Raw genomic sequence first — 21913 nt, 5'->3', positions numbered from 1 at the left:
TAGAGCCATATAAAAACAAAATGGAGCGGACATGACAATAGATCTGTGTAGATAGCATGTACAGTATCATAGCATAATCATGATCAGACTTGTGATCAACTAAGGGAACAGAGTCGATTGAAACACTGCCTTAGCCAACGAAGTGATAAGCTCGTTGTACAACAAAGAGTGTCCGAACATGAAACCACACCGTCAACATGGAACTAACAATAATCTAAAGCCCGAAGATTGATTTATCCAGCGGAGATAAGACGCAAGTAAGCAGGTACCCTGCCAAGACAGCTCCGATGATGGTCCCCGTCCAAATAATTTATAATTATCAAGTTACTGCTTTGTACCTGCATGTTGTATGCAGCATCGCGTTGGTGTTGAACTGTGTCATCAACACCATGGTCGCCTTTGCCGTTTCCTCTAGAGCCCGGATGCTCTGGGGCCATGCCCCTCGAGTGCGGTCGGCTGCTCTTGTGCGCCGCACCTTCGCCACCGTTTCCAACTCTTCTACCCAGTAAATATCCTTTTCGTGTGTTCAATATTGAAGCGCTGCTGACAAGAAACCAGACCTTACGATGTCGTTGTCATCGGCGGTGGCCATGCCGGCTGTGAAGCATCGGCCGCTGCTGCCCGTACCGGTGCTCGCACTGCTCTTGTCACACCTTCTGTCGAGAACCTCGGCGTTTGTTCATGTAACCCCTCGTTTGGAGGCATCGGCAAGGGCACCATGCTGCGCGAGATTGATGCTCTGGACGGTGTTGTTGGCAGAATCGTCGACAAGGCTGGTCTTCAGTTCCGCGTCTTGAACAAGAAAAAGGGCCCCGCCGTCTGGGGTCCGAGGGCGCAGATTGATCGCAGTCTGTACAAGAGGCACATGAAGGAAGAGTTGACGAATTACAAGGGATTGAGTGTGCTGGAGGGCAAAGTGGCAGATATCGTGGTTGAAAGAGAAGGCGTTGTCGATGGCAAGCATGGCAAAATCACAGGTGTACGACTGGAAAGCGGACAGATCATTCCGACAAACAATGCAGTCATCACTACTGGAACCTTTCTCGGTGGTGAGATCCACATTGGCATGGACGTCTACCCTTCTGGACGCATGGGAGAGGCCGCCACCTTTGGTCTGTCGAATTCGCTACGGGAAGCTGGCTTCACCCTAGGAAGACTCAAGACCGGCACCCCTCCGCGCCTCAGCAGCAAAACCATCAACTATGCCCCTCTACAGGTGCAACCCGGAGACGATCCCCCAATCCCTTTTTCGTATCTCAACGATAGAGTGACTGTCGAGAACCAACTCAACTGCTACTCCACTCACACAAACCCAAAGACCCACGACATCATCCGAGCGAACCTTGACAAAAGCATCCACATCCGCGAGACCGTAAAAGGACCGCGCTATTGTCCGTCTCTGGAATCAAAAGTGATCCGTTTCACCACAAAGAACCACCATCTCATCTGGCTAGAGCCCGAAGGCTTCGACACAGACGTCGTGTACCCGAACGGAATCTCCATGACCGTGCCAGCCTCAGCACAGGAAGAGATGCTCAAGACCATCGTCGGGCTCGAGAACGTAAAGATGCTGCAGCCCGGTTACGGCGTGGAATACGACTACGTAGACCCACGCTCTCTGCGCTCCACCCTCGAAACGAAAGCCATAGGCGGTTTGTTCCTCGCAGGTCAAATCAACGGCACGACCGGCTACGAAGAAGCAGCAGCACAAGGCATCGTCGCCGGAATTAACGCCGGCAACTCATCGCTCGGCAAACCGCAGATGGTCATCCAGCGCTCAGACGCTTACATCGGCATCATGATCGACGACCTCATCACCAAAGGCGTCAGCGAACCGTACCGCATGTTCACCTCGCGAAGCGAATACCGCATGTCCGCACGAGCCGACAACGCCGACCTCCGCCTGACAGCTCTGGGCCGCGCCCACGGCGCCGTGAGTGACAAGCGCTGGCGTGCCTTCAGCGACACGAAATCACAAATCGACAGCGCCATATCCCTACTAGAAGACAAAAAGCTGTCGTCAACAGGCTGGTCAGCGCACGGCTTCGGCGTGCGCTCCGACTCGGTCAGGCGCAGCGCATTCGACCTCCTCCGTCTCTCCAACACGACGACCGCGTCTCTGCTCCCCATCATCCCCGAACTCTCCTCCCTGCCCCCCTCGATACTGTCAAGAATCGACATCGAAGGCACTTACGCGCCCTACATAACGCAACAAACGGCGGCGCAAAAGACGTTCCTCAAAGACGAGCTGTTGCTGCTGCCTGCGGATCTCGATTACGAGGGCATTCATGGGTTGAGCTTCGAGGAGAAGAAGGCGCTGGCTGCCACGCGGCCCGAGAGTATCGGGCAGGCGAGACGCATCGAGGGCGTCACGCCGCATGGCGCGCTGAGACTGCTGGCGTTCGTCAGGGGCAACAAGGAGAGGTATTATGCTGCTGCTGCTGTTGCGCCTACTTCGGCGTCGGCGTCGGCGTCGGCGTCGGCGTCGGCTGTGGATCAGGGTTTGGGACAACAGCAGTGATTTCGTCACACACGCAATTAGCCTATCTCTACCGCATGATCAATCGACCAGACCGGTCACTTATGTTTTACTTGTACGATTAGCTACCGAGATCGTCTGTCTCCCGCATGCATAGAGCCGAGACCTGCTCTATGTTTTCCAATTCCATGCTCATTCTTCCCTGAGGACAGTACAGGTAAGGGGAAGGAAGGGAAAGCGGGCAGAGTCTTTTTTTTTTCTTTTTCCTTTCTACACACGACTTTATACCAAATCAGATAGATACCATTCACTTCTTTGCTTGTTGTCAGTTTCCTCCATTCTTCTGTCTATCGCCCGTTCTCTACCCGGCATTCTGCAAAATTTCTCCTTTCGTTGATGAATACGACACCACCCATGGAAGGAATACCTCCTAATTCACGCTCCTTTTATACCTTGATCATCCATAAGCGCATGGCGCCGTTATGGGCACTCCGCGTGTCTTTCTGTGTCTCTCAAATTGCTGGACTTGGTCATAACCTAGCGCTGATGCAGTTCCCATCTGTCTGTCCATGGGACACAACTTTCTTCTGTATATTGTATATCCAAAAGTTCACACTCTTTCGTAGAGCGCTGCTGCTGCTGCTACTGCTGCTTTTGTGAACACCAGATTATGCTTTTTCTTTCATCTGCATGCAATAGTCTGGCTTTATGGATATCTGAGGGCGGATTGTGTACAGCATGCCATGTCGTGGGGGGGGGGGGATGGTTGGATGCGCAGGTACTCGATATATTCCTGGGCCCCCCACAACACCGATACACACGAGTCTTGCGGGTAGGGTCGATGATGAGACGGCATACCTGACTAGCATTTTCGATAGGTTGTTCCGCGAAGTCTATGCTGTTGGGTCTTGCTTGTTCGTGAGGCAGCATGCTTGTAAGTCTAGATGTGACTTAGCGCGTGCGCTTTTCCGTGGTAGTCATGGACCTGGGGATCGTCTCTCGTCTTTACAGACGGCAAGTGAAAAAGAGCTCTGCCGTTAGGTCTTTCAATCGGCAGGAACGTCGGCACCATGTGTCTGCTCCTCCTGCCTGGGCCCGGGGTTGTAGTCTTGTGTCAAGTGCTGCCTCTTCTGCGCGTTGTCAGTATTTATATTCTGTGGTAATGAATGAGAGAAAATGGGACGACTTACGGGAGCAACAATCTCCGTGACCTCATCTGCATGTGCTTCGTTCAGTGCAGCTGCATCCAGCAGACCATCTGCGTCGTCCTCGAGCCAGCCATATTCACTCCCCGCATTCGAGTCTGCATCTGAGTCCGCGATCGCGTCGTGGCGTCTCTTTTTGCGGGTCTTGCTTGGGGAGGAAATGATAAGTGATGCCTGCGCCCTGTCGAGTAGAGTCGGTGGTTCGTTCACAGCGGCCAGTCCGCCTTCGTTTATGGCGAACGGGATGAGGTGACTCATGTTTCCGTCTTCTCCACATGCTACTCCATTGACCTTCTGCAGCCCGATAAACCTTGCGCATCCTGCTTTCTGGTTTGTGGGATCGAGCGATAGTCTGTCTTTGGATGAATCGATATCGCGAAACAACACGAGCCTGTTCGCCACACCGCTTTCCCAGTCTGCACTGCTGACTCCAGGCACGATGACAGCACCTAGAGATGTTCCGGCGCGCATTCTGGTAGCACAGCCGGTTGTGATCAAGACCACCATGTCATTGAGCACGGCCAGCTTCCTCAAGGCGGTCATCAGGGTACCCATAGTAGCGTATTTGCGATTAGTCGCCCACTTTGCTGCGTCGCTTTTGCTAGAGTAGACATTGGATTTGTGACGAGGGTATGCAACGTCGAATAGCGAGTGCAGTCCATCAATCACGAGCAAGGCTGTATTTGCAGGCGGGAACGAAGCTGGTGCATGTACAACGAGGCCGAGAAGATGCGCAAGCGTAGGTGCAAATATGGACACAACCCGCTTGAGCTGAGTGTCCGAACTGTCTTCTGCATCCGGGCTTTCGAGCATTGCTTCCAAGCGAGGTTTTACCAAGGTGTCGGTTGCATCTGTATGATGTTAGCTCATCGTTGATCCCATCTGTGCCTTGGAGGTCTGACCCACCTACCCAGACTACAGTATTGTCTGTCTCCAGAGCTTCGACGGCAACTTGCATACTATTTGAAATTAACCGTAAGCCAATAGTCATTGTACGTGTCTTAGTTCCACGTGATAAATGTATACACTTACGCTACAGTAGATTTGCCTGACCCAGGAGGGCCCCAGATCTCGGAGACTTTGCCACGCTCAAACCCCCCTTGGAGACTCTGACCGTTGGACACATTGTAGTCCTGGGCGCCCAAAAGGCAGTCCAATCGGTCAAGTCCAGATGATACTGATCTAGTGTCCTGAGTCTTGAGATTGTGTAGTGCTTCGGCTGCAGATACGGTAGGAAGACGATCTGGTCGCATATCAGACCCTGGCCTATAGTAGCATGATACTTCGCGACTTACGAGAAGAAGACGGCAGCTTCTGGCTGCTTGCGATCAAACTCGCCATCTCTTCTTACTATCGATTCAATGAGGAAGATTGATGATGTTGTCAAAAGGTCATTAGTGGAGAGACGATTCGAGAGAACCCGATGCATTAGCTTTGTCATTCACAACCAGACTTAGTGGTGACCACTAATTAGCAGATTGACCATAGGCAGGCAGCATGAAACACCAATTCAGTGGTCATCTAATCAGATGCTTCATGGCTGTATGGTTGACGATCACATTTACATCTGGACTTTACATTAATTACCTACCTTACCTTATATAGACGAGAGCACGCCAAGCGACACTAACTAAGCCTCGATCGAGTGCGGAATGAGCGACGGGCCGATGGTTGTACAATATTGCTTCGGTGATAATTACCTACTTTTCGCATAGGGCAGCACCTGAATCTTTGGAACTTCCAAGCTGTTGTTCCTACACTGAAACATGACGATTAGCGCGACGCATCCGTAATTCCGTATTCTGGAAGTGGTATAATTCCACACAACAAGGACACACGCATAAAGTAGCCATGTGACCAGACGCGATCGTGGCATCCGGGACATATTGAAGCACAGCAATCGCAGCCATGGCGACATCAACACCCCGACCCTCGAGGGAACACCCCGTCTCGTCACTCTTATCGCGCGCGCATTCTCCCACAACCACGGCACAGATCTTCCGCGACAAAGTGACAAAGCAACCTCTTCTGCTCCGACCTTCGTCACCGGATCCCAAGTCCACAGCGCGCGACCAGCGGCGCACAGTACGACAAGAAAAGGCCGCATCTCTGCGCCGCTCCAAGAAGCCCAAACCATTGTCTGCTGCCCAGAAGCGCAAGCTGCAAATCTACGACATCCCCAGGGAGCAGAGGAAATATGCCACCTACGAGCCTATGCACGCCATGTGGTGCGCCTACATTCGCAAGATTCTGGGGCTCGAAGGAGCGGCGAACAGAGGTGGAACGGGCGATGTGAAAACGACTGCTTATGTTGTTCCTTCGAGTGCTGGACCAATGCTGGCAAGTGCCGACTTTCATGGTGCGCTGGTGGAAGTCGTGCGCAGTAGGTGTGTGGGCAGAGTTGGTATCAAGGGCATCGTGCTCAAGGATACGAAATTCACGTTCGAGATCATCACTGCAAAGAATGAAGTCAAAAGAGTGCCCAAGGAGCACACTGTGTTCCGCTTCGAGCTGCCATTACAAAACAAGAGCGGAGCGGCAGGGAATGAGACAGATGAAATGAGGTCAAAGCCACTGGTCTTCGAATTACATGGCAGTCAATTCGAGATGAGAGCGCCGGATCGCGCCAACAAGAAGTTCAAGATGCACATCGATCCAGATTTGTAGCAAGACACGCACATGGCGAGCTGTTGGAATTTTTTTTGGTACAAGTAGTTTGTTGGAAGCCTAATCAACCTGACGCTGGAATATGCTGGGTATGAGTATAATACAAAAATTGATGGTCTACCGTCCCTTATCCTTGCCTGAGGTTTGTCAGTATCTTGACATACACTTCTGATTTCACGATTCGCGCTTACCTCTGCTTGTGCTTGGGGTTCTTGCTGCAGATGATGTAGACATATCTGCCACCCTTCCTTCGTACACTCTACATCTCAACTCAGCCATGATGCTCTCGCTAGAAACCAATATTGGTCATGACGGGTAGTCTTACCTTGCAGCCATCACATAGCTTCTTGACCGAGCTTCGCACCTTCATGCCTCTTTGTTGCGTCGCCCATGGGATGATCTGTGTAGGTATCGGCCGTGCGAGAGCCAGAAGTGATGTCGTGCTGATGAGAGAGGCCCTTGTGCTGAATTGCGTTGTTTGAACTGAGCGTGTGCAGATGGAGGAGGTTGCTCGGAAGAGCGCGCGGCTGGCAAGGCTGAACATTTTGACGGTCTGGCAATTGCCGCAGGTATGCTTTTGCAGATTGAAGTGTTACGGCTCGCGGTATGTAGTGGCTATTTCGGGCAATCCTGCTGGGCGATAGAAGGTGGTGATGGGTGTCTTTACAATAATATTATATGCCCATGATGAATGTCTCTGCGATGCAATTCCGAGGCGGCTGCCAAGACAATGAGAGAAGATCCGGCGTTTCTCCATGGATGTGGAAGCCACAAGTACGTAGTGACATTGACGCGCGACTGCCTGCAGCTGCAGTTGCTGTCTGTGAGAGGCACCTGGCACCTGGCACCTGCTGCATTCGCCATCAAGTCGTCAACCACCACCTATTCACTCCACCATCACAACATCCATCACTGAGCCATCAGACATCAAACGTCTTGCTTTCTGGCTACAAAACGAAACACTCGGCTACTAGACACAAAGACACGGAAAACCAAACTTCGACATGGCTGATGTCGCAACCGAAAGTCCGCTGAACACAGTGCCGCCGCACAAGAAACAGCTCGCATCAACCATGCCTAATCTCGAATCACTCGAGGGCTTTGGCACTGCTTCTGGCGATCACTACACCACATTCAAGAAGCTCCAGAGACAGCTAGAGTGCGTTTGTCTTTGCGTCTGCCCTTGGCTGTGGCTGTCACTGCCACTCTTTGCTGACTCCGTGCAGATATATCAAGCTTCAAGAGGAATACATCAAGGATGAGCAGAGGTTCGTCCACACTATTCTCTACTGTCACCGCACACATTCAATACTGACAACTCAACAGGAGTCTGAAGAGGGAGCTCGTCCGTGCACAGGAGGAGATCAAGCGGATACAGAGTGTGCCTCTCGTCATAGGCCAATTCATGGAAGCCATCGACCAAAAGTAAGATACATTTCTCGGTGACTAAGGCAGCAGAGAGCCCGACTGACGGCTGTGCAGCACTGGTATCGTGCAATCCTCGACAGGTTCCAACTATGTCGTCCGCATTCTCTCGACCCTCGATCGCGAATTGCTCAAGCCCTCATCTTCTGTCGCCTTACACCGTCACTCCAACTCCCTAGTCGACATTCTACCCCCCGAAGCCGACTCCTCGATTGCCATGCTTGGCGCCGACGAGAAGCCGGATATCTCATATGCCGATGTGGGAGGTCTGGACATGCAGAAACAAGAGATCAGGGAAGCCGTCGAGCTACCGTTGACACACTTCGACCTGTACAAGCAAATAGGAATCGACCCTCCCCGCGGTGTGTTGTTGTATGGTCCGCCCGGTACCGGAAAGACCATGCTCGTCAAGGCCGTCGCAAACAGCACCACTGCTTCCTTCATCCGTGTCGTCGGCTCCGAGTTTGTCCAGAAATACCTCGGTGAAGGTCCTCGCATGGTCCGCGACGTTTTCCGCATGGCCAGGGAGAACAGCCCCTCGATCATTTTCATTGATGAAATCGATGCCATTGCCACCAAGCGTTTCGACGCTCAGACCGGTGCGGACAGAGAAGTCCAGCGTATCTTGCTCGAGTTGCTGAACCAGATGGACGGCTTCGACCAGACGAGCAATGTCAAGGTCATTATGGCCACCAACCGAGCCGACACTCTGGATCCCGCCCTTCTCCGTCCCGGTCGTCTTGACCGAAAGATCGAGTTCCCCAACCTTCGCGACCGTCGCGAGCGAAGACTTATTTTCTCCACTATTGCGAGTAAGATGAGCTTGAGCCCAGAGGTCGACCTCGACAGCTTGATCGTGCGCAACGATCCCCTCAGTGGTGCCGTTATTTCCGCCATCATGCAGGAAGCCGGCCTACGCGCCGTGAGAAAGAACAGGTACAACATCATCCAGCAAGATCTGGAAGACGCCTACACCAGCCAGGTCAAGGGTGCGTCGGAGGCGGACAAGTTTGACTTTTACAAGTAGACGTGCGTTAGTTGGCAAATGTATAATAATGCAGCAAGTGCGCATGTTCAGATGTGTACATTTCACTTTGTGTTTTGTTTTGTTTTGTTTTGCCACATAAGAGTAATCCCTGAGAGATTGCCCACAAGCACGTGTGGCATGGATAGACACAGTGTTGAGCAATATGACGAAAAAACATGGTGGCAGTGAGATGACTTTGAGTTCTTCTCCCAATTCAAGCGAGACACTGTCTATTGCTACTGCTAACATTACTACTCCTCCTCACTCTCTTCCTCGCTCTCAGCAGCCTGCTGCTGACCCGACATGTCGTCGTCTCCGCCCTCGAGGGCCAACAACATCTGATTCTCCAAATCGTCATCGTCGTCAGCAGCGGCGGTCGTGACGACGGCATTACTGACGCTAGGCCGATGCACCTGCGCCGGACTCGGCAGATGAATCTCATCCACATCCTGATCGTCGTCTGCAGCAATGACGGCTTCAGCCTCAGACATGGCATCCATATCCTGCTGGACATCCTCATCCTCCGTCTGCAACTCCCCATCGCTCGCGTCTTGCACCTCATCATCGTCATCGTCATCAAGCTCGAGTTCCTCCCCGTCCGTATCGACATGTGACTCCTGCAGATGACTCCTAGCATGACTCCGCGCGTGCGGAGAGTTGATATGACTCGCGGGACTGCTCGCCGCACTTTGTAGGCTGCGCGGCCCGCCGAGTGCGCCGGATAGCGCGAGGCCCAGAGAGCGCTGGTTGCGCTGGGACGAAGGCGCGTCGCCTTCTAAGACGAGGTCGCCGTCGTCGTCGACTTCGTCGTATTCTTCATCTTCTTCTTCTTCGTCGTAGCCGTTGTCGGGGGCGTCTGTTGTTGTTGTGAGACTGCGTCGGCCGGGTTTTTTGTTGTTGGCGTGGGTGTCTGCCGTCGGGGCTGAGACGCGAGTCGAGGCGCGGCGATCGAGGCGGACGGTCGGGATATCTGTCGCGGCTGGTCTTCTGGAGGCTTGTTCGGTTTCGGCTTCCGGGGACATTCTCATGCGTTTCGATTGCGATTGCTGCGGGCGCTCGACGACGGGTTTGGGCTTCGCTTTGGCTTTGGCTCGCAGTCGCTTTTCTTGCGACGCGAATGCCGAGGTGGGTTTCTTTGCCGTTCGCACCACGGGGGTGTTGGTCCGCGTGGATGGTTGAGAGGCGACGCTCGACGGTGTTCCTATCTTCCCGCCTCCACCACCCCTCGCTGGCCGCGTCTGCGGACTCGGCGTGTCGGAGATGTGTAGGTAGTGTCTGAAATCAAATGGATTATCCGTGTCCGCGTCGCCTTCCATGGCGGCTTCGTCTTTGTGGTCCGCATCGCCGCCACCACCTTCGCCGAACAGTTCAGTCGCCTCGTCTGCTCCGCCGTCTGCGGTCACTACTTGCGGATACCACTCCGCTAGAGTCTGCGTATTCGACTCCCATGGCGCTTTGGTAAGGTTGAAATGGTAGCTCGCGTCCAGCTTCTCCAGCACGTATCCGTCTCCTTCTTTATCCGGCAATAAGATGTATGCGTGGTCCCCCTGTGCTCGCGAGCCTTTGTAGCGGTATTCGTCGTCGCCGTCTTCGATTGTCAGTGATTGGAGGTTGTTGCTGGCGGCGCCTGAGGCGTCGATGGACGTCACTGTCGCTCGGCCGTCTGATAAGGCCGGTTTGTGGTTGTATTGCACGCTCGTGAATCCGCTCGGACTCGTCGTCGTGTCTTTCAGAGCACTGCGTCCCAGGTGAATGGGGCAGGCTGAGATGTTGCGGATGTCGAATTGGCCGGGTCGAGGCGAAGTCGCCGGCGCCGCCGCCGCCGCCATTGTCGTTCCGGAAGTGGTTCTCCTTGTCACAGCAGAGGGTACTTTTGTTGCGATGTGCGGACAGAGCGGAGTGGTGAGCGTGTAACGCAGTGGATGAATGGGTGAATACGACTAGACAAAGAATCTAAGAATAGACAAACAGACGTTACCCCATGACGGATGGGGGGGCAGTTCGCAGGTCAATGGCGGAGTACCCTACCATTACCTTATCCCGAACAGGCAGTGATCGGCAAGGGTTCCTTCCTTCTCCGCGTTTCTTGGCGAGACTTTCGCGATTAGCCTCCGGGGACCGTGACATATGACGGTCGAGTATTATTCTCATGAGCTACCTAACTTTCTCGATGCTAACCATAATTGATCTCCCTTTTCCCAGACTGCATCTAGCATCCAGCTGGGGTTTCGCATCTTTACAGTCTACGTAGAGTATCTGTACCGTAGTAATAGGGTATTGAAAGTGCAACAAGCATGAAGTCACGGATATCCCTGCTCTGCCTTACACTGGCATTGATATCAGTATTTGCCGTAAACCCAGTTTCATGCGCCAGTATGTACCTTACTTTTCCACATTCCGTCGCCAGCATATGCCAAACAGAAGAAGACCCAGCCAGCTCCTCAAACCCACTACTTACTCCCATGCGCAGCGCCCCCGTCCTTCTGTAAATGCACCTGCTACTCGAACAGCACCATCATCCCGCTCAACGACCCCGTGTCTTCCGCTTCGGCGCCGCTCCAACAGCGCCTCTTCTCCGCCTTGTGGACGACAACGAAAGCTCCGCCGAGATCAGCAGATGATGGCAACACCAAAGACAACGACGGCGAAAAACACAAGTCCGGCGGCAACAAGAAGAAACAGCGCACTTGCGCCGACTGTAATCGCCAGTTCTGTCTTGATTATAACCTACCTATCTGCGCGGGCATAAAGGCTCTGTCTGCCTCTTCTTCGGCTTCGACGAAACCTGGTCGAGGCGCTGCTTCTGGTTCTGCATCATCGGTGTCAGCCGCGGACGACAGGATCGAGGACGTCGTCTTTGCGACTTGTTTTCAGAGGGACAGTGTCAAGGATCAGGTTATTGTCTGGGGGTTCCTGGGACTTACCGTTGGGTTGCTCGCGTGGAGCTTCGTGGGCGGGTTTTTGGGGGGCGTCGTTGAGGTTTGTGCTTCGTTTCTTTATTCTGCCGCTTCGAGTGATGGTTTGGCTGACTTTGGCGTTTTCCGTTCGTGTTCGCTACAGAAAGTTAGGGGAAGACATGCTTACAACCCTGTGATGGGCTGATTGGGGATTCTGGACTCGATCGTGGAGTCAAGGGAAAGTATAGGGCATTGAAAGAAAGAAAAATTGATAATGTCCTCGAAGTGAGGCATAAATGAAACATGATACCCGACCATGACTTTTTATACATTGTCATCTTGTCTATGTGGATCATCTTCTCGTCTTGTCCATGTACAATGCTACTACCATACAGAGCGGACCGCTGTAGTCGTACACCATTCATCCAACTTTATGTAGGGGTCATCCTCCACGAACTCCCAGAGACACGGTTCCTGTCATGTCATGATCCCCAATGCCGACAGCACCCCTTACTTCTTGACTCCCTCGAAGAACATGGTGGCAGTGAGCCCCATCTTGCCTTCCATGTCCTTCAACGTCTTCGCACACTCGATTGCCTCGACCGCCTCTTTCACTTTCTGCACGACCCCCTGACACTCCTCGGGCGTCGCCTTCCGGCCTCCCTTTTTCTTGGCGATGACAACCTCGACCCTCTTGCCATCCTCCAAAAACTCTTTCACGCGCTTGAGTCTGTGCGACAGATCATTCGAGTCGATAGCCCAACTCAACTCTATGATCTTGGTGTTTGCCTCGCCCGAAGCCTTCTTGACGAGCGTCTGCTGTTTGCGCCTCGCCTTCTCCGCCAGGTATTGGTCTTTCTTGCTTATGATCCTGCAGGTCGGAATCCACTCCTCCGCCTCCTCTGCTTCCATGTCCAGCAACCACTGTTGCCGCCTCTGCTGTGAATTCGTCTTTTGCCCCGCCTCTACCTCATCGCCTGCTGCGTCGTCCTCCTCGTTGTTCGCGCTGGCTTTGCCACGTGCTTTGTTATTGCTGCCCTTGTTATTGGACTTGGGCGGGCCTGTCATGGCGACCAGTCTATGTGTCTTGCGGTCGAACGTCTGCAGCACCCTGCGCAGCCCTTGGGCCGGAAGCAGCGCTTGTGTCTCTGGGTCTACCACTCGCACCAGGCGTGCGCGGATCTCTTCGTCCCATAGTTGTGTGCGCTTTTCTGGAGGCCGCGTTGCGGGACGAGAGGTGCTTGTGCTGAAGTGTGAGACTCTTGCTGTCTTAGGGACATATGGCGCCTCTGGACGCGGGCGTAGACTTCTTGTCAGGATGCGGTTGGTGGATTGGTGTAATGAGCGAATCGTTGTCGCCGACGACGATTGCTGGAGTGTGGGTTGGATGAAAACGCGATAGAGAGCGCGAGCCGAGGTCATGCTTCCGTTGCAATTCATTTCTGCTTTGTTATGTTGTTGTTGCAAAGACAGTGGTGGGTGTAATCAGTGGTGGACAGAAGAAGAGAAGAAGTGTGGTAACTCCGAGACGCCGAAAATATATGAGCCAGACAAGTAGGCACGTAACGCCAAGAAGAGAGTCACAGAAGATGATATGATCATGTCTACAAACAAAAGGCAGTATCAGGCATGGAATATGAGGTCACGAGCTCGCAGAGTTCACATGCAGTTCCAGAGGTGGAATTGATGGGTTCTGACTGCCACTTTTATATACAGTATGCTAATAGACAGAAAGGTGCCGCGAAAATGCCATGTAGATCCATCACATAGTCACATACTGTCGATTCGCACAGAAACGCTGATGCATCGACCTGAATCGTCTCAGAACAGTTGCTTCAGTCATCGCCTCGAAGCGGGATGAGCCTCGCTACCGTCTGACTGTGTCTCGTCTGAACGGACTGCCTCTTTGGTTTCATGATTTAGTGGGTATAACTCCATGAACGCCAGGCGGGAAATGTGGAAAAGGCCGAATGGGAGGAATGGAAAGCAGACAATCTAGTGGTGGTCGCTTCCGTGTCCGTCGCCGTGGTGCTCGTCCTTGAGGAAGACGGCCTCGTAGGCGAGATATCCGGCGAATGCGACAGTAGCTATTCCGAGGCCGGGGAAGGCGCCCTTGAAGCGGTTGAAGCGGGAGAAAGGACCGGTGTATCTCCAGGTCTCACTGTCAACGGAACAATGTCAGAGATGCAATTGAAACAAAGCTCGAGGACGCGACGCACGCTCTGGCCCAGGGATCTTTTGCCGCATGGCCAGCAGAGGCAGCGAACTTCTGAGGATCGAAGCCGGTGAGGTTGGGTCTTGAAGGCATTGTAGACTGGAGAAAATTAGCCTGAACTCATTCTTTGTCGGAACCGAGTTTGCGCACTCGTGTGAAGATTTAATGTGAAGATTTAATGTGAAGGGAACAGACACGACAATTGGACGGCCAATGTACTTTGTGCTATAGCAAAGGTGCGGACGTATGAGAGCGAAGCTGTATCGTGTTACGCCCTGCCCGCTCGCCGCTCTCCGCCCCGACACAGATGGGGCGGAATATCTTGGCGATGGGAGATCGCAGTGTACCCCGCCACCCCTCCACTACGCTGCTGTCCTATCCTGTCCTCATTCAATGCTGAGCTCGGAATCACGAAAAGTTTCATGATGATAAGAACGTAGTCTAGTAATCTACTTTTCCCCATTGTTGATTGGGTCTCTTATAGCAATTGCTCCTTCATGCTGCGGCAATCTTGCTCTCGATCTCTCTGGTCGCCTTCACGAATCCCTCCCAGGATGCCTTGGCGGAGCCGGACTCGACACACCATCTCGCTCTCCTAACACCTTCCTTCCATCTTTGTCCGCCTGGCCCTCTTTCTTTCATCACGTTGCCATCGTCGCCGGGTCCCATAGCGCTTGTATCGGTCTCGCAGATACCGCTTGCGACCAGTAAAGCAGCCGTGTTGATCAGGACAAAAGTCAAGACAGGATCTTGTGGATCGATTGAGCCGTCCAAGATCGTCTTAAGGATAGCAGCGTTCTCGGATGGCGACTTGCCGCCTGCTACGGCTGATAAGGGCTGAGGGGTGAGACCAAAGTCTGAAGGGTGAACAGTAAAGGGTTCGATGACTACCGAGGGAGCATAAGTCGCAGGCTTGGCCAGAGCCGGGTCTTGCTCCGTGAGCATCCAGCAGTGTGTCTTTCCTGCGCATGACAACTCGTCGAGGTCTTCATCGCCGCACACGACCATTCCCTTTGTAGCTCCACTGAGGCGCAAAGACTCGGCGAAGATGGGACCCATGTCTTTCTTTGCGACACCCAAGATGCGCGTCTCAATCAGACCAGACGATTGGACTGGGTTTGCGAGGGGCCCTAGTAGGTTGAAGATTGTGCGGAAGGGCAGCTCTTTTCGCACAGCGGCCGCGTACCGCATGCCCAAGTGCCACTCTCGGGCGTAGAGGAAGGCGTAATTCGTAGACGAGTATATTTCTGGTAATGTCGTTGAGAGCACAGAAGAAATGCTTGGGGAAGGCTGCGCGGCAAGAAGAAGGTCGGCACTGCCGGACTTGGACGTAGAGGCGTTGTTGCCGTGTTTAGCCATCATCAAGAGAGCAGACGCCAGAATAGAGGATGTGGTGCTGACGTTGTAAGTGTTGTGGCTGTCGCCGCCTGTGCCAACTATATCGCACTGGAATCTGTAGTCAGTATGCTAAGAGCGACTGAGAAGATGACAGAAGTAAAGACAGCATACCAGACCACCGTTGTACTGTCCCTCCTTCTTCCCTCTCTCCTCCACGGCCTTTTTTAATGCATCGTTGTCTACCTGCGCCGAAGCAAGTCGCATACTATCGGCGCATGCAGCCAGGACATCGGGACGACGGTCTAATTGCGTAGTGTGAAGGGCATACAACAGACACCCCGTCTGCACAGGTGAAGTCGCATTGTCGAAAATGAGCGATATGGCAGCTGCAATCTCGGGTCCAGTAATGCTGTGATATGTGGTCGAGGGATCCGCAAGTCTAGCAAGTAGAGGCGCGATTGAGACGTTCGTTGCTCTTTCTGTGGAAGCCATGTTTACAATAGACCGCTTGGGAGTAGCTTGACCGGAGCACAGGATACGCAAGTAGACTTTGGTCGATCTCGAGTGAGATAATAGAGAGGAGATATGAGTCAAAATCCGAGCCCCTCCATTCGTTGACATCAATTGTCGAGCACTGACTAGTATTGGTTGGCAACCTATCTGCGTATACTGAGTAGGCTGAATCCTCCTCAAGAACTTTTCAGAATTGTACGTATGTAACGATTCCGCAAGCAATTGATACCATTTTTATTGTTTACACTCAATTATTTACTGTTATACAAGTAAAGTAGAAATCGAAGTCGTTGTACCCTCGGATTATCTCGGACGATCTCGAATCTCGGTGAGGATTTACGATCTCACAAAGCTCACTGGCTCGGCATACTTATTTAAGCAATTCGTAGGTGCGTTGTTACTCGATCATGGCGCTTTTACGAATGGACTGTCAGGCTGTTCAAGTCTAATAAATTATGGTCAAACAACTCTATTGACTGTAGTGTTATACATTATGACAGCTACGAAAATTGCGAGTCTGGCATGGCTTCGTACAGTACTCAATAAGTTGAATGCGTGTCGAGCCTTTATCTCTTGTCGCTATCCAAATAGAGAACATTCTGTGAAAGCGAACACAGTATGCGATGGCATACTCCAAGCCCATATCAAGGATTGTTTTTACCGGCCGGAATGCAACACTATCTGATAGATAGCAGCAGGAAGAGAGCATATGTCCAATCTTCTTAAACAAGCCATGATCTCCTCAAAATCCATCGTCAATTCCCTTGCTCTTCTCTTGCTCTTTTCTCTTATCGTCGATATTCCACCACCATAGACTCGTTTCATCCTTCTTTCCCTTCTCGCCCTCCTTTTCGTCCCAGGGCTTAGGGCTCATGATATAATGAATGTTTTTGACCTTGTCATCTCTCCAGATCGCATCGTGTACGCCCTTATAGCGCAGCGTCTTGAGCGCATTGTAGATATACGGCAGACCCACCCATCGACCAGGGAAACACTCGCTCAGCATTGACTGATCAGCAAATTCCATGTCGATGGTAGAATCAGTGCCCAGCATCTTGAGGATCTGATCGTAGACAGCCTTGCACGGCACGACGACCTGAAGACCACCGTTCGGCATAGCCAGTCCAGCAGTAGGGCCTGCGCCGACGGTCTGAGCTTCTTCCGGCTGACTGTGCTGCGGAGTGAAAGCGCAGTTCTCTGGGATCCAGTTCTTGGGGTAATGCGGTTTCTTGAGCGGATTGCAGACACAGGCGTGGCTCGCAGCGAAAACCCGGTTGCCCTTCCCCTCGAGCTCGGGGCCATCCAGCTCGATTTCCATCAGCTCGTCCATGTTCTGAAGCACCAGCATGTCGCTATCGAGCTGAATGACGCGTTCATATTCAACCAGATTGAAGGGCGTCAGTTTGCTCCAGCAGTCGTAGAAGCGCGGGTCGTTGGTGTATTCTTTGGGCACAGAGGGAAGCAGATATGGCACGCGCTTCGAAGGGATCCCGCGAGCTTTCAGTGCTGCGTGTCCTTCTTCTGGGAATCCATCCGTGTACAATGCTATCAGAGGGTATTTACTCCCTACTGCTTTTAGCGAATAGTCCAAGGTCAAGAGTCCGGACAGGTAAGAGGTGTTTGTGATTAATGTCGTCCATACTTTGGCTGGGTCTACCACGCGTTCGTCTACGGGTTCGTTTGCCATGATTATTCGCAGCTGTTGTGGCTACTGCTGCTGCTACTGCTATTACAACTGACTATACTTCTGTGTACCAAGAAGAAAAGTCTAAAGTCGCAACCCAACAAGCCGACAACAAGACAAACCTAGATCTTGTCCACTACCGACAAAGTTAATCCGTCCGTCTCGCGAGCGGACAGGGTTTCTCGTTACGCGATGTGGCGTAGATCAAAGTGGTTCTCTTGCGCGACGCGGCGCAGTCTAATTGGAACCCCACGACATTCCAGGAATAGCATCGATGCGGCTGTCTTCCCCGAATCCGCCAAGACCGCGGTGGAACAACTCTATGACGACGTGTACCTTTTTTTGATATGGAAATGTATAAAGAATAAATACCTTAGATTGTTGAAACAGTAAAGCAGAACCATCTGAAATACCTCACCGCATCGCCCTTCACAAAAGTTGCTACACATCATATTTGACTTCTCTTCTGCTTTTCTTAACTCCGATCAGTCCCATGTCGAGCGTCATGAATATAAACAGTTCAGCGCGTTCATTGATCCGACGTGCAAAGGAGCCACTGGGGCAGTGGAGTCGCATACAACAGACTCGAGCAAGCCGTCGTGGATACGCAGTGCAGAATCCTGGAGCTCCTACTGTTTCTGTATTCTCAAATGAATCCAAACACCTACAAAGAACTAGAGCCGCCACAGACGTCAACGAATCACGGGCAGTCGACTATCTTCGCGATGAAGTAGCCGCTCGTCTTTGCACCCGGTTGCTTGATATCAACCGTAACTTTGACAATGTGCTTGACTATGGAGCCAATGCTTGTAATATTGCAAAGATCCTCACTCGACCGGATCCAGACCCAGATTCGATGGCTCCGGTGGCAGAACCACTAAGCAAGAAAATTGGCCACCTAACATGCGCCGACACCAATGCTGCAATGCTCTACCGTGATCAGAACGAGCCTTTCAACAAAGAGATGTCCTTATCTAGAGAGATTCTGCAGAACACTGAATATCTCCCTTACGAGCCAAACACATTCGACCTTGTTCTGTCATCACTGAGCTTGCACTGGATTAATGACCTGCCTTCCGTGCTGACTCAAATCAATCACTCTCTCAAGCCAGACAGCCCTTTCATTGCTGCCATGTCTGGCGGCGACACTTTGTATGAGTTGCGTGGATCCCTGCAACTCGCCGAGTCCGATCGCTTAGGAGGTATTGGTGCACATGTTTCGCCTCTAGCAGATGTGCGAGACGTTGGCAATCTGCTTAATCGTGCTGGTTTTAAGCTCTTGACTGTAGATGTCGATGACATAATTGTCGATTACCCGACTACGCTTCACTTGATGCGTGACCTACAAGCAATGGGTGAATCAAATGCTGCATTGCGACGTATGGCAGGTCCTATCTCTAGGGAGGTCTTGTTGGCAACAGAAGCCATCTACAAGGAGATTTATGGCAATGAGGATGGCAGTATACCTGCTACCTTTCGAACCATCTATATGATCGGCTGGAAAGAGGGCAAAGGTCAAGCTAAGCCCTTAGAAAGGGGCACGGGAGAGCTCAACATGAAGGACTTCCTTGAAGGATCGAAGAAGTGATGATCAAGTAGGAATTGAGCATTCTAGATGGTTGTACAGAGCCTATAGCATGGTGAATCTCTACCCGCGAATATTGCTGTAGCGAGTGGCATTATCACAACGTCGAAGAGCCGTTCACCTGACAGCACTCATGGGCACCTCTCATGCTGAATAAAGTCCTCCAAAGTTGCTTCAATCAATCAGGCGTCGTCTGCCATAGAGGAACATTGCCTGAGGACAACACTATTGCGATCTTTGCACTCGATTGAATTATCTGGGTTTATAGATCTGTTCAAGCAGGCCAAATAGCAATTGTCTCAAAGCTGATGTCTGGAATTAATGGCTATTTATGTCTGCGGTCGTCACTATGGCTATAACTTGACATTACTCCACGCGGAAGCACTTCTTTTCCGCCTCTTCTTCCGAATACTCGCAAATAATGTAGTAGTGCGTCTTACCTCTGGCTAAGAACTCACTAAATATCAAGATGGAATCAATTCGTTTCAATTTATTAGTTCGTTCTTGTATTCCATCAAACCCGACGGAATAGAGGCTTTCGAAAGGGCGTGTCCAGAGCGGGAGTTCACGCTTGAGCGGGTCGTCAAGCTGGCCAAGCCTTTTATGTAGATGCGTATAGAATAATACCTCAGTTGACGAATGTGAAGTGAAGATCCAAGCACAAAAAAAGAACACTTTCGGAACGCGACGCGACGGCTGATTTGCTTCTGTCGATAGAGTTCTTATCATAGCATTTCATATCACACTCCATGCTGCAACCTCATTTGCCCTGTTTGCGGATATATATGTTGTTCTTCGAAAAAAGTGCTCAAAAGCTCTTTTCTTAATGTTTAGTATCGAATATTGACGAAGCATGACGAAAGACCTTGAAGAAGCAAATGCGATCGCGGATTGCGTTATAAGTGCATTCGATGCACTTCCTTCCCATCGCAAGCCTCGTGATACGTCTTCTGCTCTGAAGCCTGGCCGGCGAGAATGGGTTCCTCTTGCCGGTATCGTAGTTGATAGTGGGTAATGATCCACGAATGGTTCTTTTCCCCGATGACCTCATACTAATCACAATTTCTAGACATTATGAACAACCAGGCAATAGGCTGAGATGTGTCGCCCTAGCTACTGGTATGAAATGTCTGCCTCAGGACAAATTACATGTGCTGCAGGGCAATGTCTTGCATGACAGTCATGCTGAGATACTAGCTTTGAGAGCCTTCAACCGCTTCTTACTCGATGAATGTAGTCGTCTCGCTATGCCAGGGAATGATCATGACAATAGTGTAGATGGTGCCGCGGCCAACATCCTCGAGTGGAGGAACAAGCCTGCCGAGATTGCCTCCGATGACGACCTGCCACAGAACGGGCGATCATGGCAGGGACAGCCATTCCGAATCAGAGACAATGTCACACTACACATGTACTGCTCCGAGGCGCCCTGTGGAGATGCGAGCATGGAATTGACCATGGCTGCTCAGCAAGATGCTACGCCCTGGTCACGTACCCCTCCCCCACAACCTGCTGATTCAGAAGATCACCCTGGCTGCATAGGGTCGAAAAGTGGCAGTCCATCCCGGGATGACCAAGCTTCATCCCAGCTCTACGGTCGCTCCTATTTTGACGTCCTGGGCGTTGTCCGTCGCAAACCTTCCCGACCAGATGCACCACCAACTTTGTCCAAGTCATGCTCCGACAAACTGGCACTGAAGCAGACTACCTCAACACTTTCGAGTCTCACATCTCTATTCGTACATCCAGACAGAGCTTATCTATCTACGCTGACCATGCCCGCTAGCCAATACATTGACACGGCTTGTCAGCGAGCCTTTGGCCCGGAAGGTCGGATGGCTCCACTAGAGCGTACTGGGGATCGTGACTATGCACTCACACTCTATTCCTATAGACCTTTCAAGGTCAACCCCACCGCTCGCGAGTTTAGCTTCAGTCGACGCTCTACAGCGTGGGCAGATACTGTCTCTATTGTCCCCTCCAATATCTCTTCACTGACATATGGATCGAATCAGGAGACCCTTATCAATGGAGTTCTGCAAGGGAGAAAGCAGCTTGATCCAAGGGGGGCTTCTGCCGTGTCGAGAAGAAAAACGTGGTTAATGGCTGCAGGTCTTGCTATGATGATCGGGGAGAAGGCCATTCAACAAGCTCTGAATCAGCCTACGTACAATGGGGTGAAGACCCACTACGCTTTGCAAGCGCGAGAATCTATCAAAAGGCTGGTCAGACAAGGTCCACTGCGAGGATGGACCCGTAATAATGGAGACGATGGTTGGTCATTGGGAAAAGCGTAATGCAAATGCGCAAACTCTTACCCTCAGCTTTTGACGTTGATCATCTTGCATGATATTGTCATTGGTGGGATCTCATTTGCAATCGCGATGGCTGCACTGTGGAATAATTGTAGCAGTATCGAAGCGGAACCCGAATATATAAATACTCCGCTGCCCCTCTGCTTTCCAACTTTCTCCTACACCTGACACTCACGCAACAAGCCCAAGATTGCTCAGCTCGAGAAGCAGACGTCGGATCCAACTTCGACTTAACATGCGCTTCACGCTCCCCCTTCTGGCCTTGAGCGCCTACACCATCACGGTGCTGGCTGCCCCGGCCCCCGTTGTTACGGCTACTGCCAAGTCGACTAAGACCTCCATCATCACCTCTTGTCATGCCGCTGGTGGTTGCAGCACCTTCACGTCGGCCAGCTGCAGCTCCAGCAGCATCGCCAGCCCGCCTCCATGCAACTCTAGCGCTTGCACCACTCTGTCTTCCGCTTCCTCGGTCTCTTCGAGCTCCTCTACCTTGTTTTCGTCGTCTTCGTCTTCCACCAGCTGTTCAAGCTCATCTACCTCGACCTCGTCACCTTCTTCCTTGA

At 51.9% G+C, this 21913-nt stretch overlaps 13 protein-coding genes across 15 annotated transcripts; 6 read left to right on the top strand and 7 right to left on the bottom strand.

The window, feature by feature from the left end:
- Positions 1–389: 389 nt before the first annotated feature.
- AAFC00_007216 (uncharacterized protein) lies at positions 390–2521 on the top strand (the record flags this gene model as incomplete). The annotated part of the gene is made up of 2 exons (XM_069347283.1): positions 390–505; positions 559–2521. 2 exons carry the CDS (start codon positions 390–392, stop codon positions 2519–2521), a joined length of 2079 nt encoding a protein of 692 aa, XP_069201888.1.
- Positions 2522–3525: 1004 nt separating this feature from the next.
- AAFC00_007215 (uncharacterized protein) lies at positions 3526–5025 on the bottom strand (the record flags this gene model as incomplete). The annotated part of the gene is made up of 5 exons (XM_069347281.1): positions 3526–3609; positions 3670–4535; positions 4591–4643; positions 4717–4927; positions 4980–5025. The coding sequence occupies 5 exons, from the start codon at positions 5023–5025 to the stop codon at positions 3526–3528; spliced, it is 1260 nt and encodes a 419-aa protein (XP_069201887.1).
- A 567-nt stretch (positions 5026–5592) lies between these two features.
- AAFC00_007214 (uncharacterized protein) lies at positions 5593–6351 on the top strand (the record flags this gene model as incomplete). Its single annotated transcript, XM_069347280.1, has 1 exon — positions 5593–6351. One exon carries the CDS (start codon positions 5593–5595, stop codon positions 6349–6351), a length of 759 nt encoding a protein of 252 aa, XP_069201886.1.
- Positions 6352–6478: 127 nt separating this feature from the next.
- On the bottom strand, positions 6479–6895 carry AAFC00_007213 (uncharacterized protein; the record flags this gene model as incomplete). The annotated part of the gene is made up of 3 exons (XM_069347279.1): positions 6479–6488; positions 6543–6610; positions 6677–6895. The coding sequence occupies 3 exons, from the start codon at positions 6893–6895 to the stop codon at positions 6479–6481; spliced, it is 297 nt and encodes a 98-aa protein (XP_069201885.1).
- Positions 6896–7355: 460 nt separating this feature from the next.
- On the top strand, positions 7356–8803 carry AAFC00_007212 (uncharacterized protein; the record flags this gene model as incomplete). The annotated part of the gene is made up of 4 exons (XM_069347278.1): positions 7356–7510; positions 7578–7619; positions 7678–7776; positions 7834–8803. The coding sequence occupies 4 exons, from the start codon at positions 7356–7358 to the stop codon at positions 8801–8803; spliced, it is 1266 nt and encodes a 421-aa protein (XP_069201884.1).
- Positions 8804–9054: 251 nt separating this feature from the next.
- On the bottom strand, positions 9055–10632 carry AAFC00_007211 (uncharacterized protein; the record flags this gene model as incomplete). The annotated part of the gene is made up of 1 exon (XM_069347277.1): positions 9055–10632. One exon carries the CDS (start codon positions 10630–10632, stop codon positions 9055–9057), a length of 1578 nt encoding a protein of 525 aa, XP_069201883.1.
- Positions 10633–11097: 465 nt separating this feature from the next.
- Positions 11098–11905, top strand: AAFC00_007210 (uncharacterized protein; the record flags this gene model as incomplete). The annotated part of the gene is made up of 3 exons (XM_069348403.1): positions 11098–11176; positions 11274–11782; positions 11864–11905. The coding sequence occupies 3 exons, from the start codon at positions 11098–11100 to the stop codon at positions 11903–11905; spliced, it is 630 nt and encodes a 209-aa protein (XP_069201882.1).
- Positions 11906–12210: 305 nt separating this feature from the next.
- Positions 12211–13140, bottom strand: AAFC00_007209 (uncharacterized protein; the record flags this gene model as incomplete). Its single annotated transcript, XM_069347276.1, has 1 exon — positions 12211–13140. The coding sequence occupies one exon, from the start codon at positions 13138–13140 to the stop codon at positions 12211–12213; it is 930 nt and encodes a 309-aa protein (XP_069201881.1).
- A 555-nt stretch (positions 13141–13695) lies between these two features.
- AAFC00_007208 (uncharacterized protein) lies at positions 13696–14008 on the bottom strand (the record flags this gene model as incomplete). Its single annotated transcript, XM_069347275.1, has 2 exons — positions 13696–13861; positions 13920–14008. 2 exons carry the CDS (start codon positions 14006–14008, stop codon positions 13696–13698), a joined length of 255 nt encoding a protein of 84 aa, XP_069201880.1.
- A 402-nt stretch (positions 14009–14410) lies between these two features.
- On the bottom strand, positions 14411–15745 carry AAFC00_007207 (uncharacterized protein; the record flags this gene model as incomplete). Its single annotated transcript, XM_069347274.1, has 2 exons — positions 14411–15361; positions 15425–15745. The coding sequence occupies 2 exons, from the start codon at positions 15743–15745 to the stop codon at positions 14411–14413; spliced, it is 1272 nt and encodes a 423-aa protein (XP_069201879.1).
- Positions 15746–16508: 763 nt separating this feature from the next.
- Positions 16509–17453, bottom strand: AAFC00_007206 (uncharacterized protein; the record flags this gene model as incomplete). Its single annotated transcript, XM_069347273.1, has 1 exon — positions 16509–17453. The coding sequence occupies one exon, from the start codon at positions 17451–17453 to the stop codon at positions 16509–16511; it is 945 nt and encodes a 314-aa protein (XP_069201878.1).
- A 490-nt stretch (positions 17454–17943) lies between these two features.
- AAFC00_007205 (uncharacterized protein) lies at positions 17944–19038 on the top strand (the record flags this gene model as incomplete). 3 transcript variants are annotated; one of them, XM_069347858.1, is made up of 1 exon in its annotated part: positions 17944–19038. In XM_069347858.1, one exon carries the CDS (start codon positions 17944–17946, stop codon positions 19036–19038), a length of 1095 nt encoding a protein of 364 aa, XP_069201876.1. The 3 variants fall into 3 exon arrangements, with proteins under 3 accessions (XP_069201876.1, XP_069201877.1, XP_069201875.1); XM_069347272.1 differs by having other exon boundaries at positions 17956–19038; XM_069347271.1 differs by having other exon boundaries at positions 18307–19038.
- Positions 19039–19888: 850 nt separating this feature from the next.
- AAFC00_007204 (uncharacterized protein) lies at positions 19889–21332 on the top strand (the record flags this gene model as incomplete). The annotated part of the gene is made up of 2 exons (XM_069348402.1): positions 19889–20046; positions 20105–21332. The coding sequence occupies 2 exons, from the start codon at positions 19889–19891 to the stop codon at positions 21330–21332; spliced, it is 1386 nt and encodes a 461-aa protein (XP_069201874.1).
- Between the last annotated feature and the right edge of the window lie 581 nt (positions 21333–21913).

Source organism: Neodothiora populina (genome assembly GCF_041146345.1).
Source record: "Neodothiora populina strain CPC 39397 chromosome Unknown canker_contig_9, whole genome shotgun sequence".
Classification (NCBI taxonomy): domain Eukaryota; kingdom Fungi; phylum Ascomycota; class Dothideomycetes; order Dothideales; family Dothioraceae; genus Neodothiora; species Neodothiora populina.
Note: the sequence above shows the minus strand (reverse complement) of the source record. Positions and strands in the feature narration are given on the sequence as shown.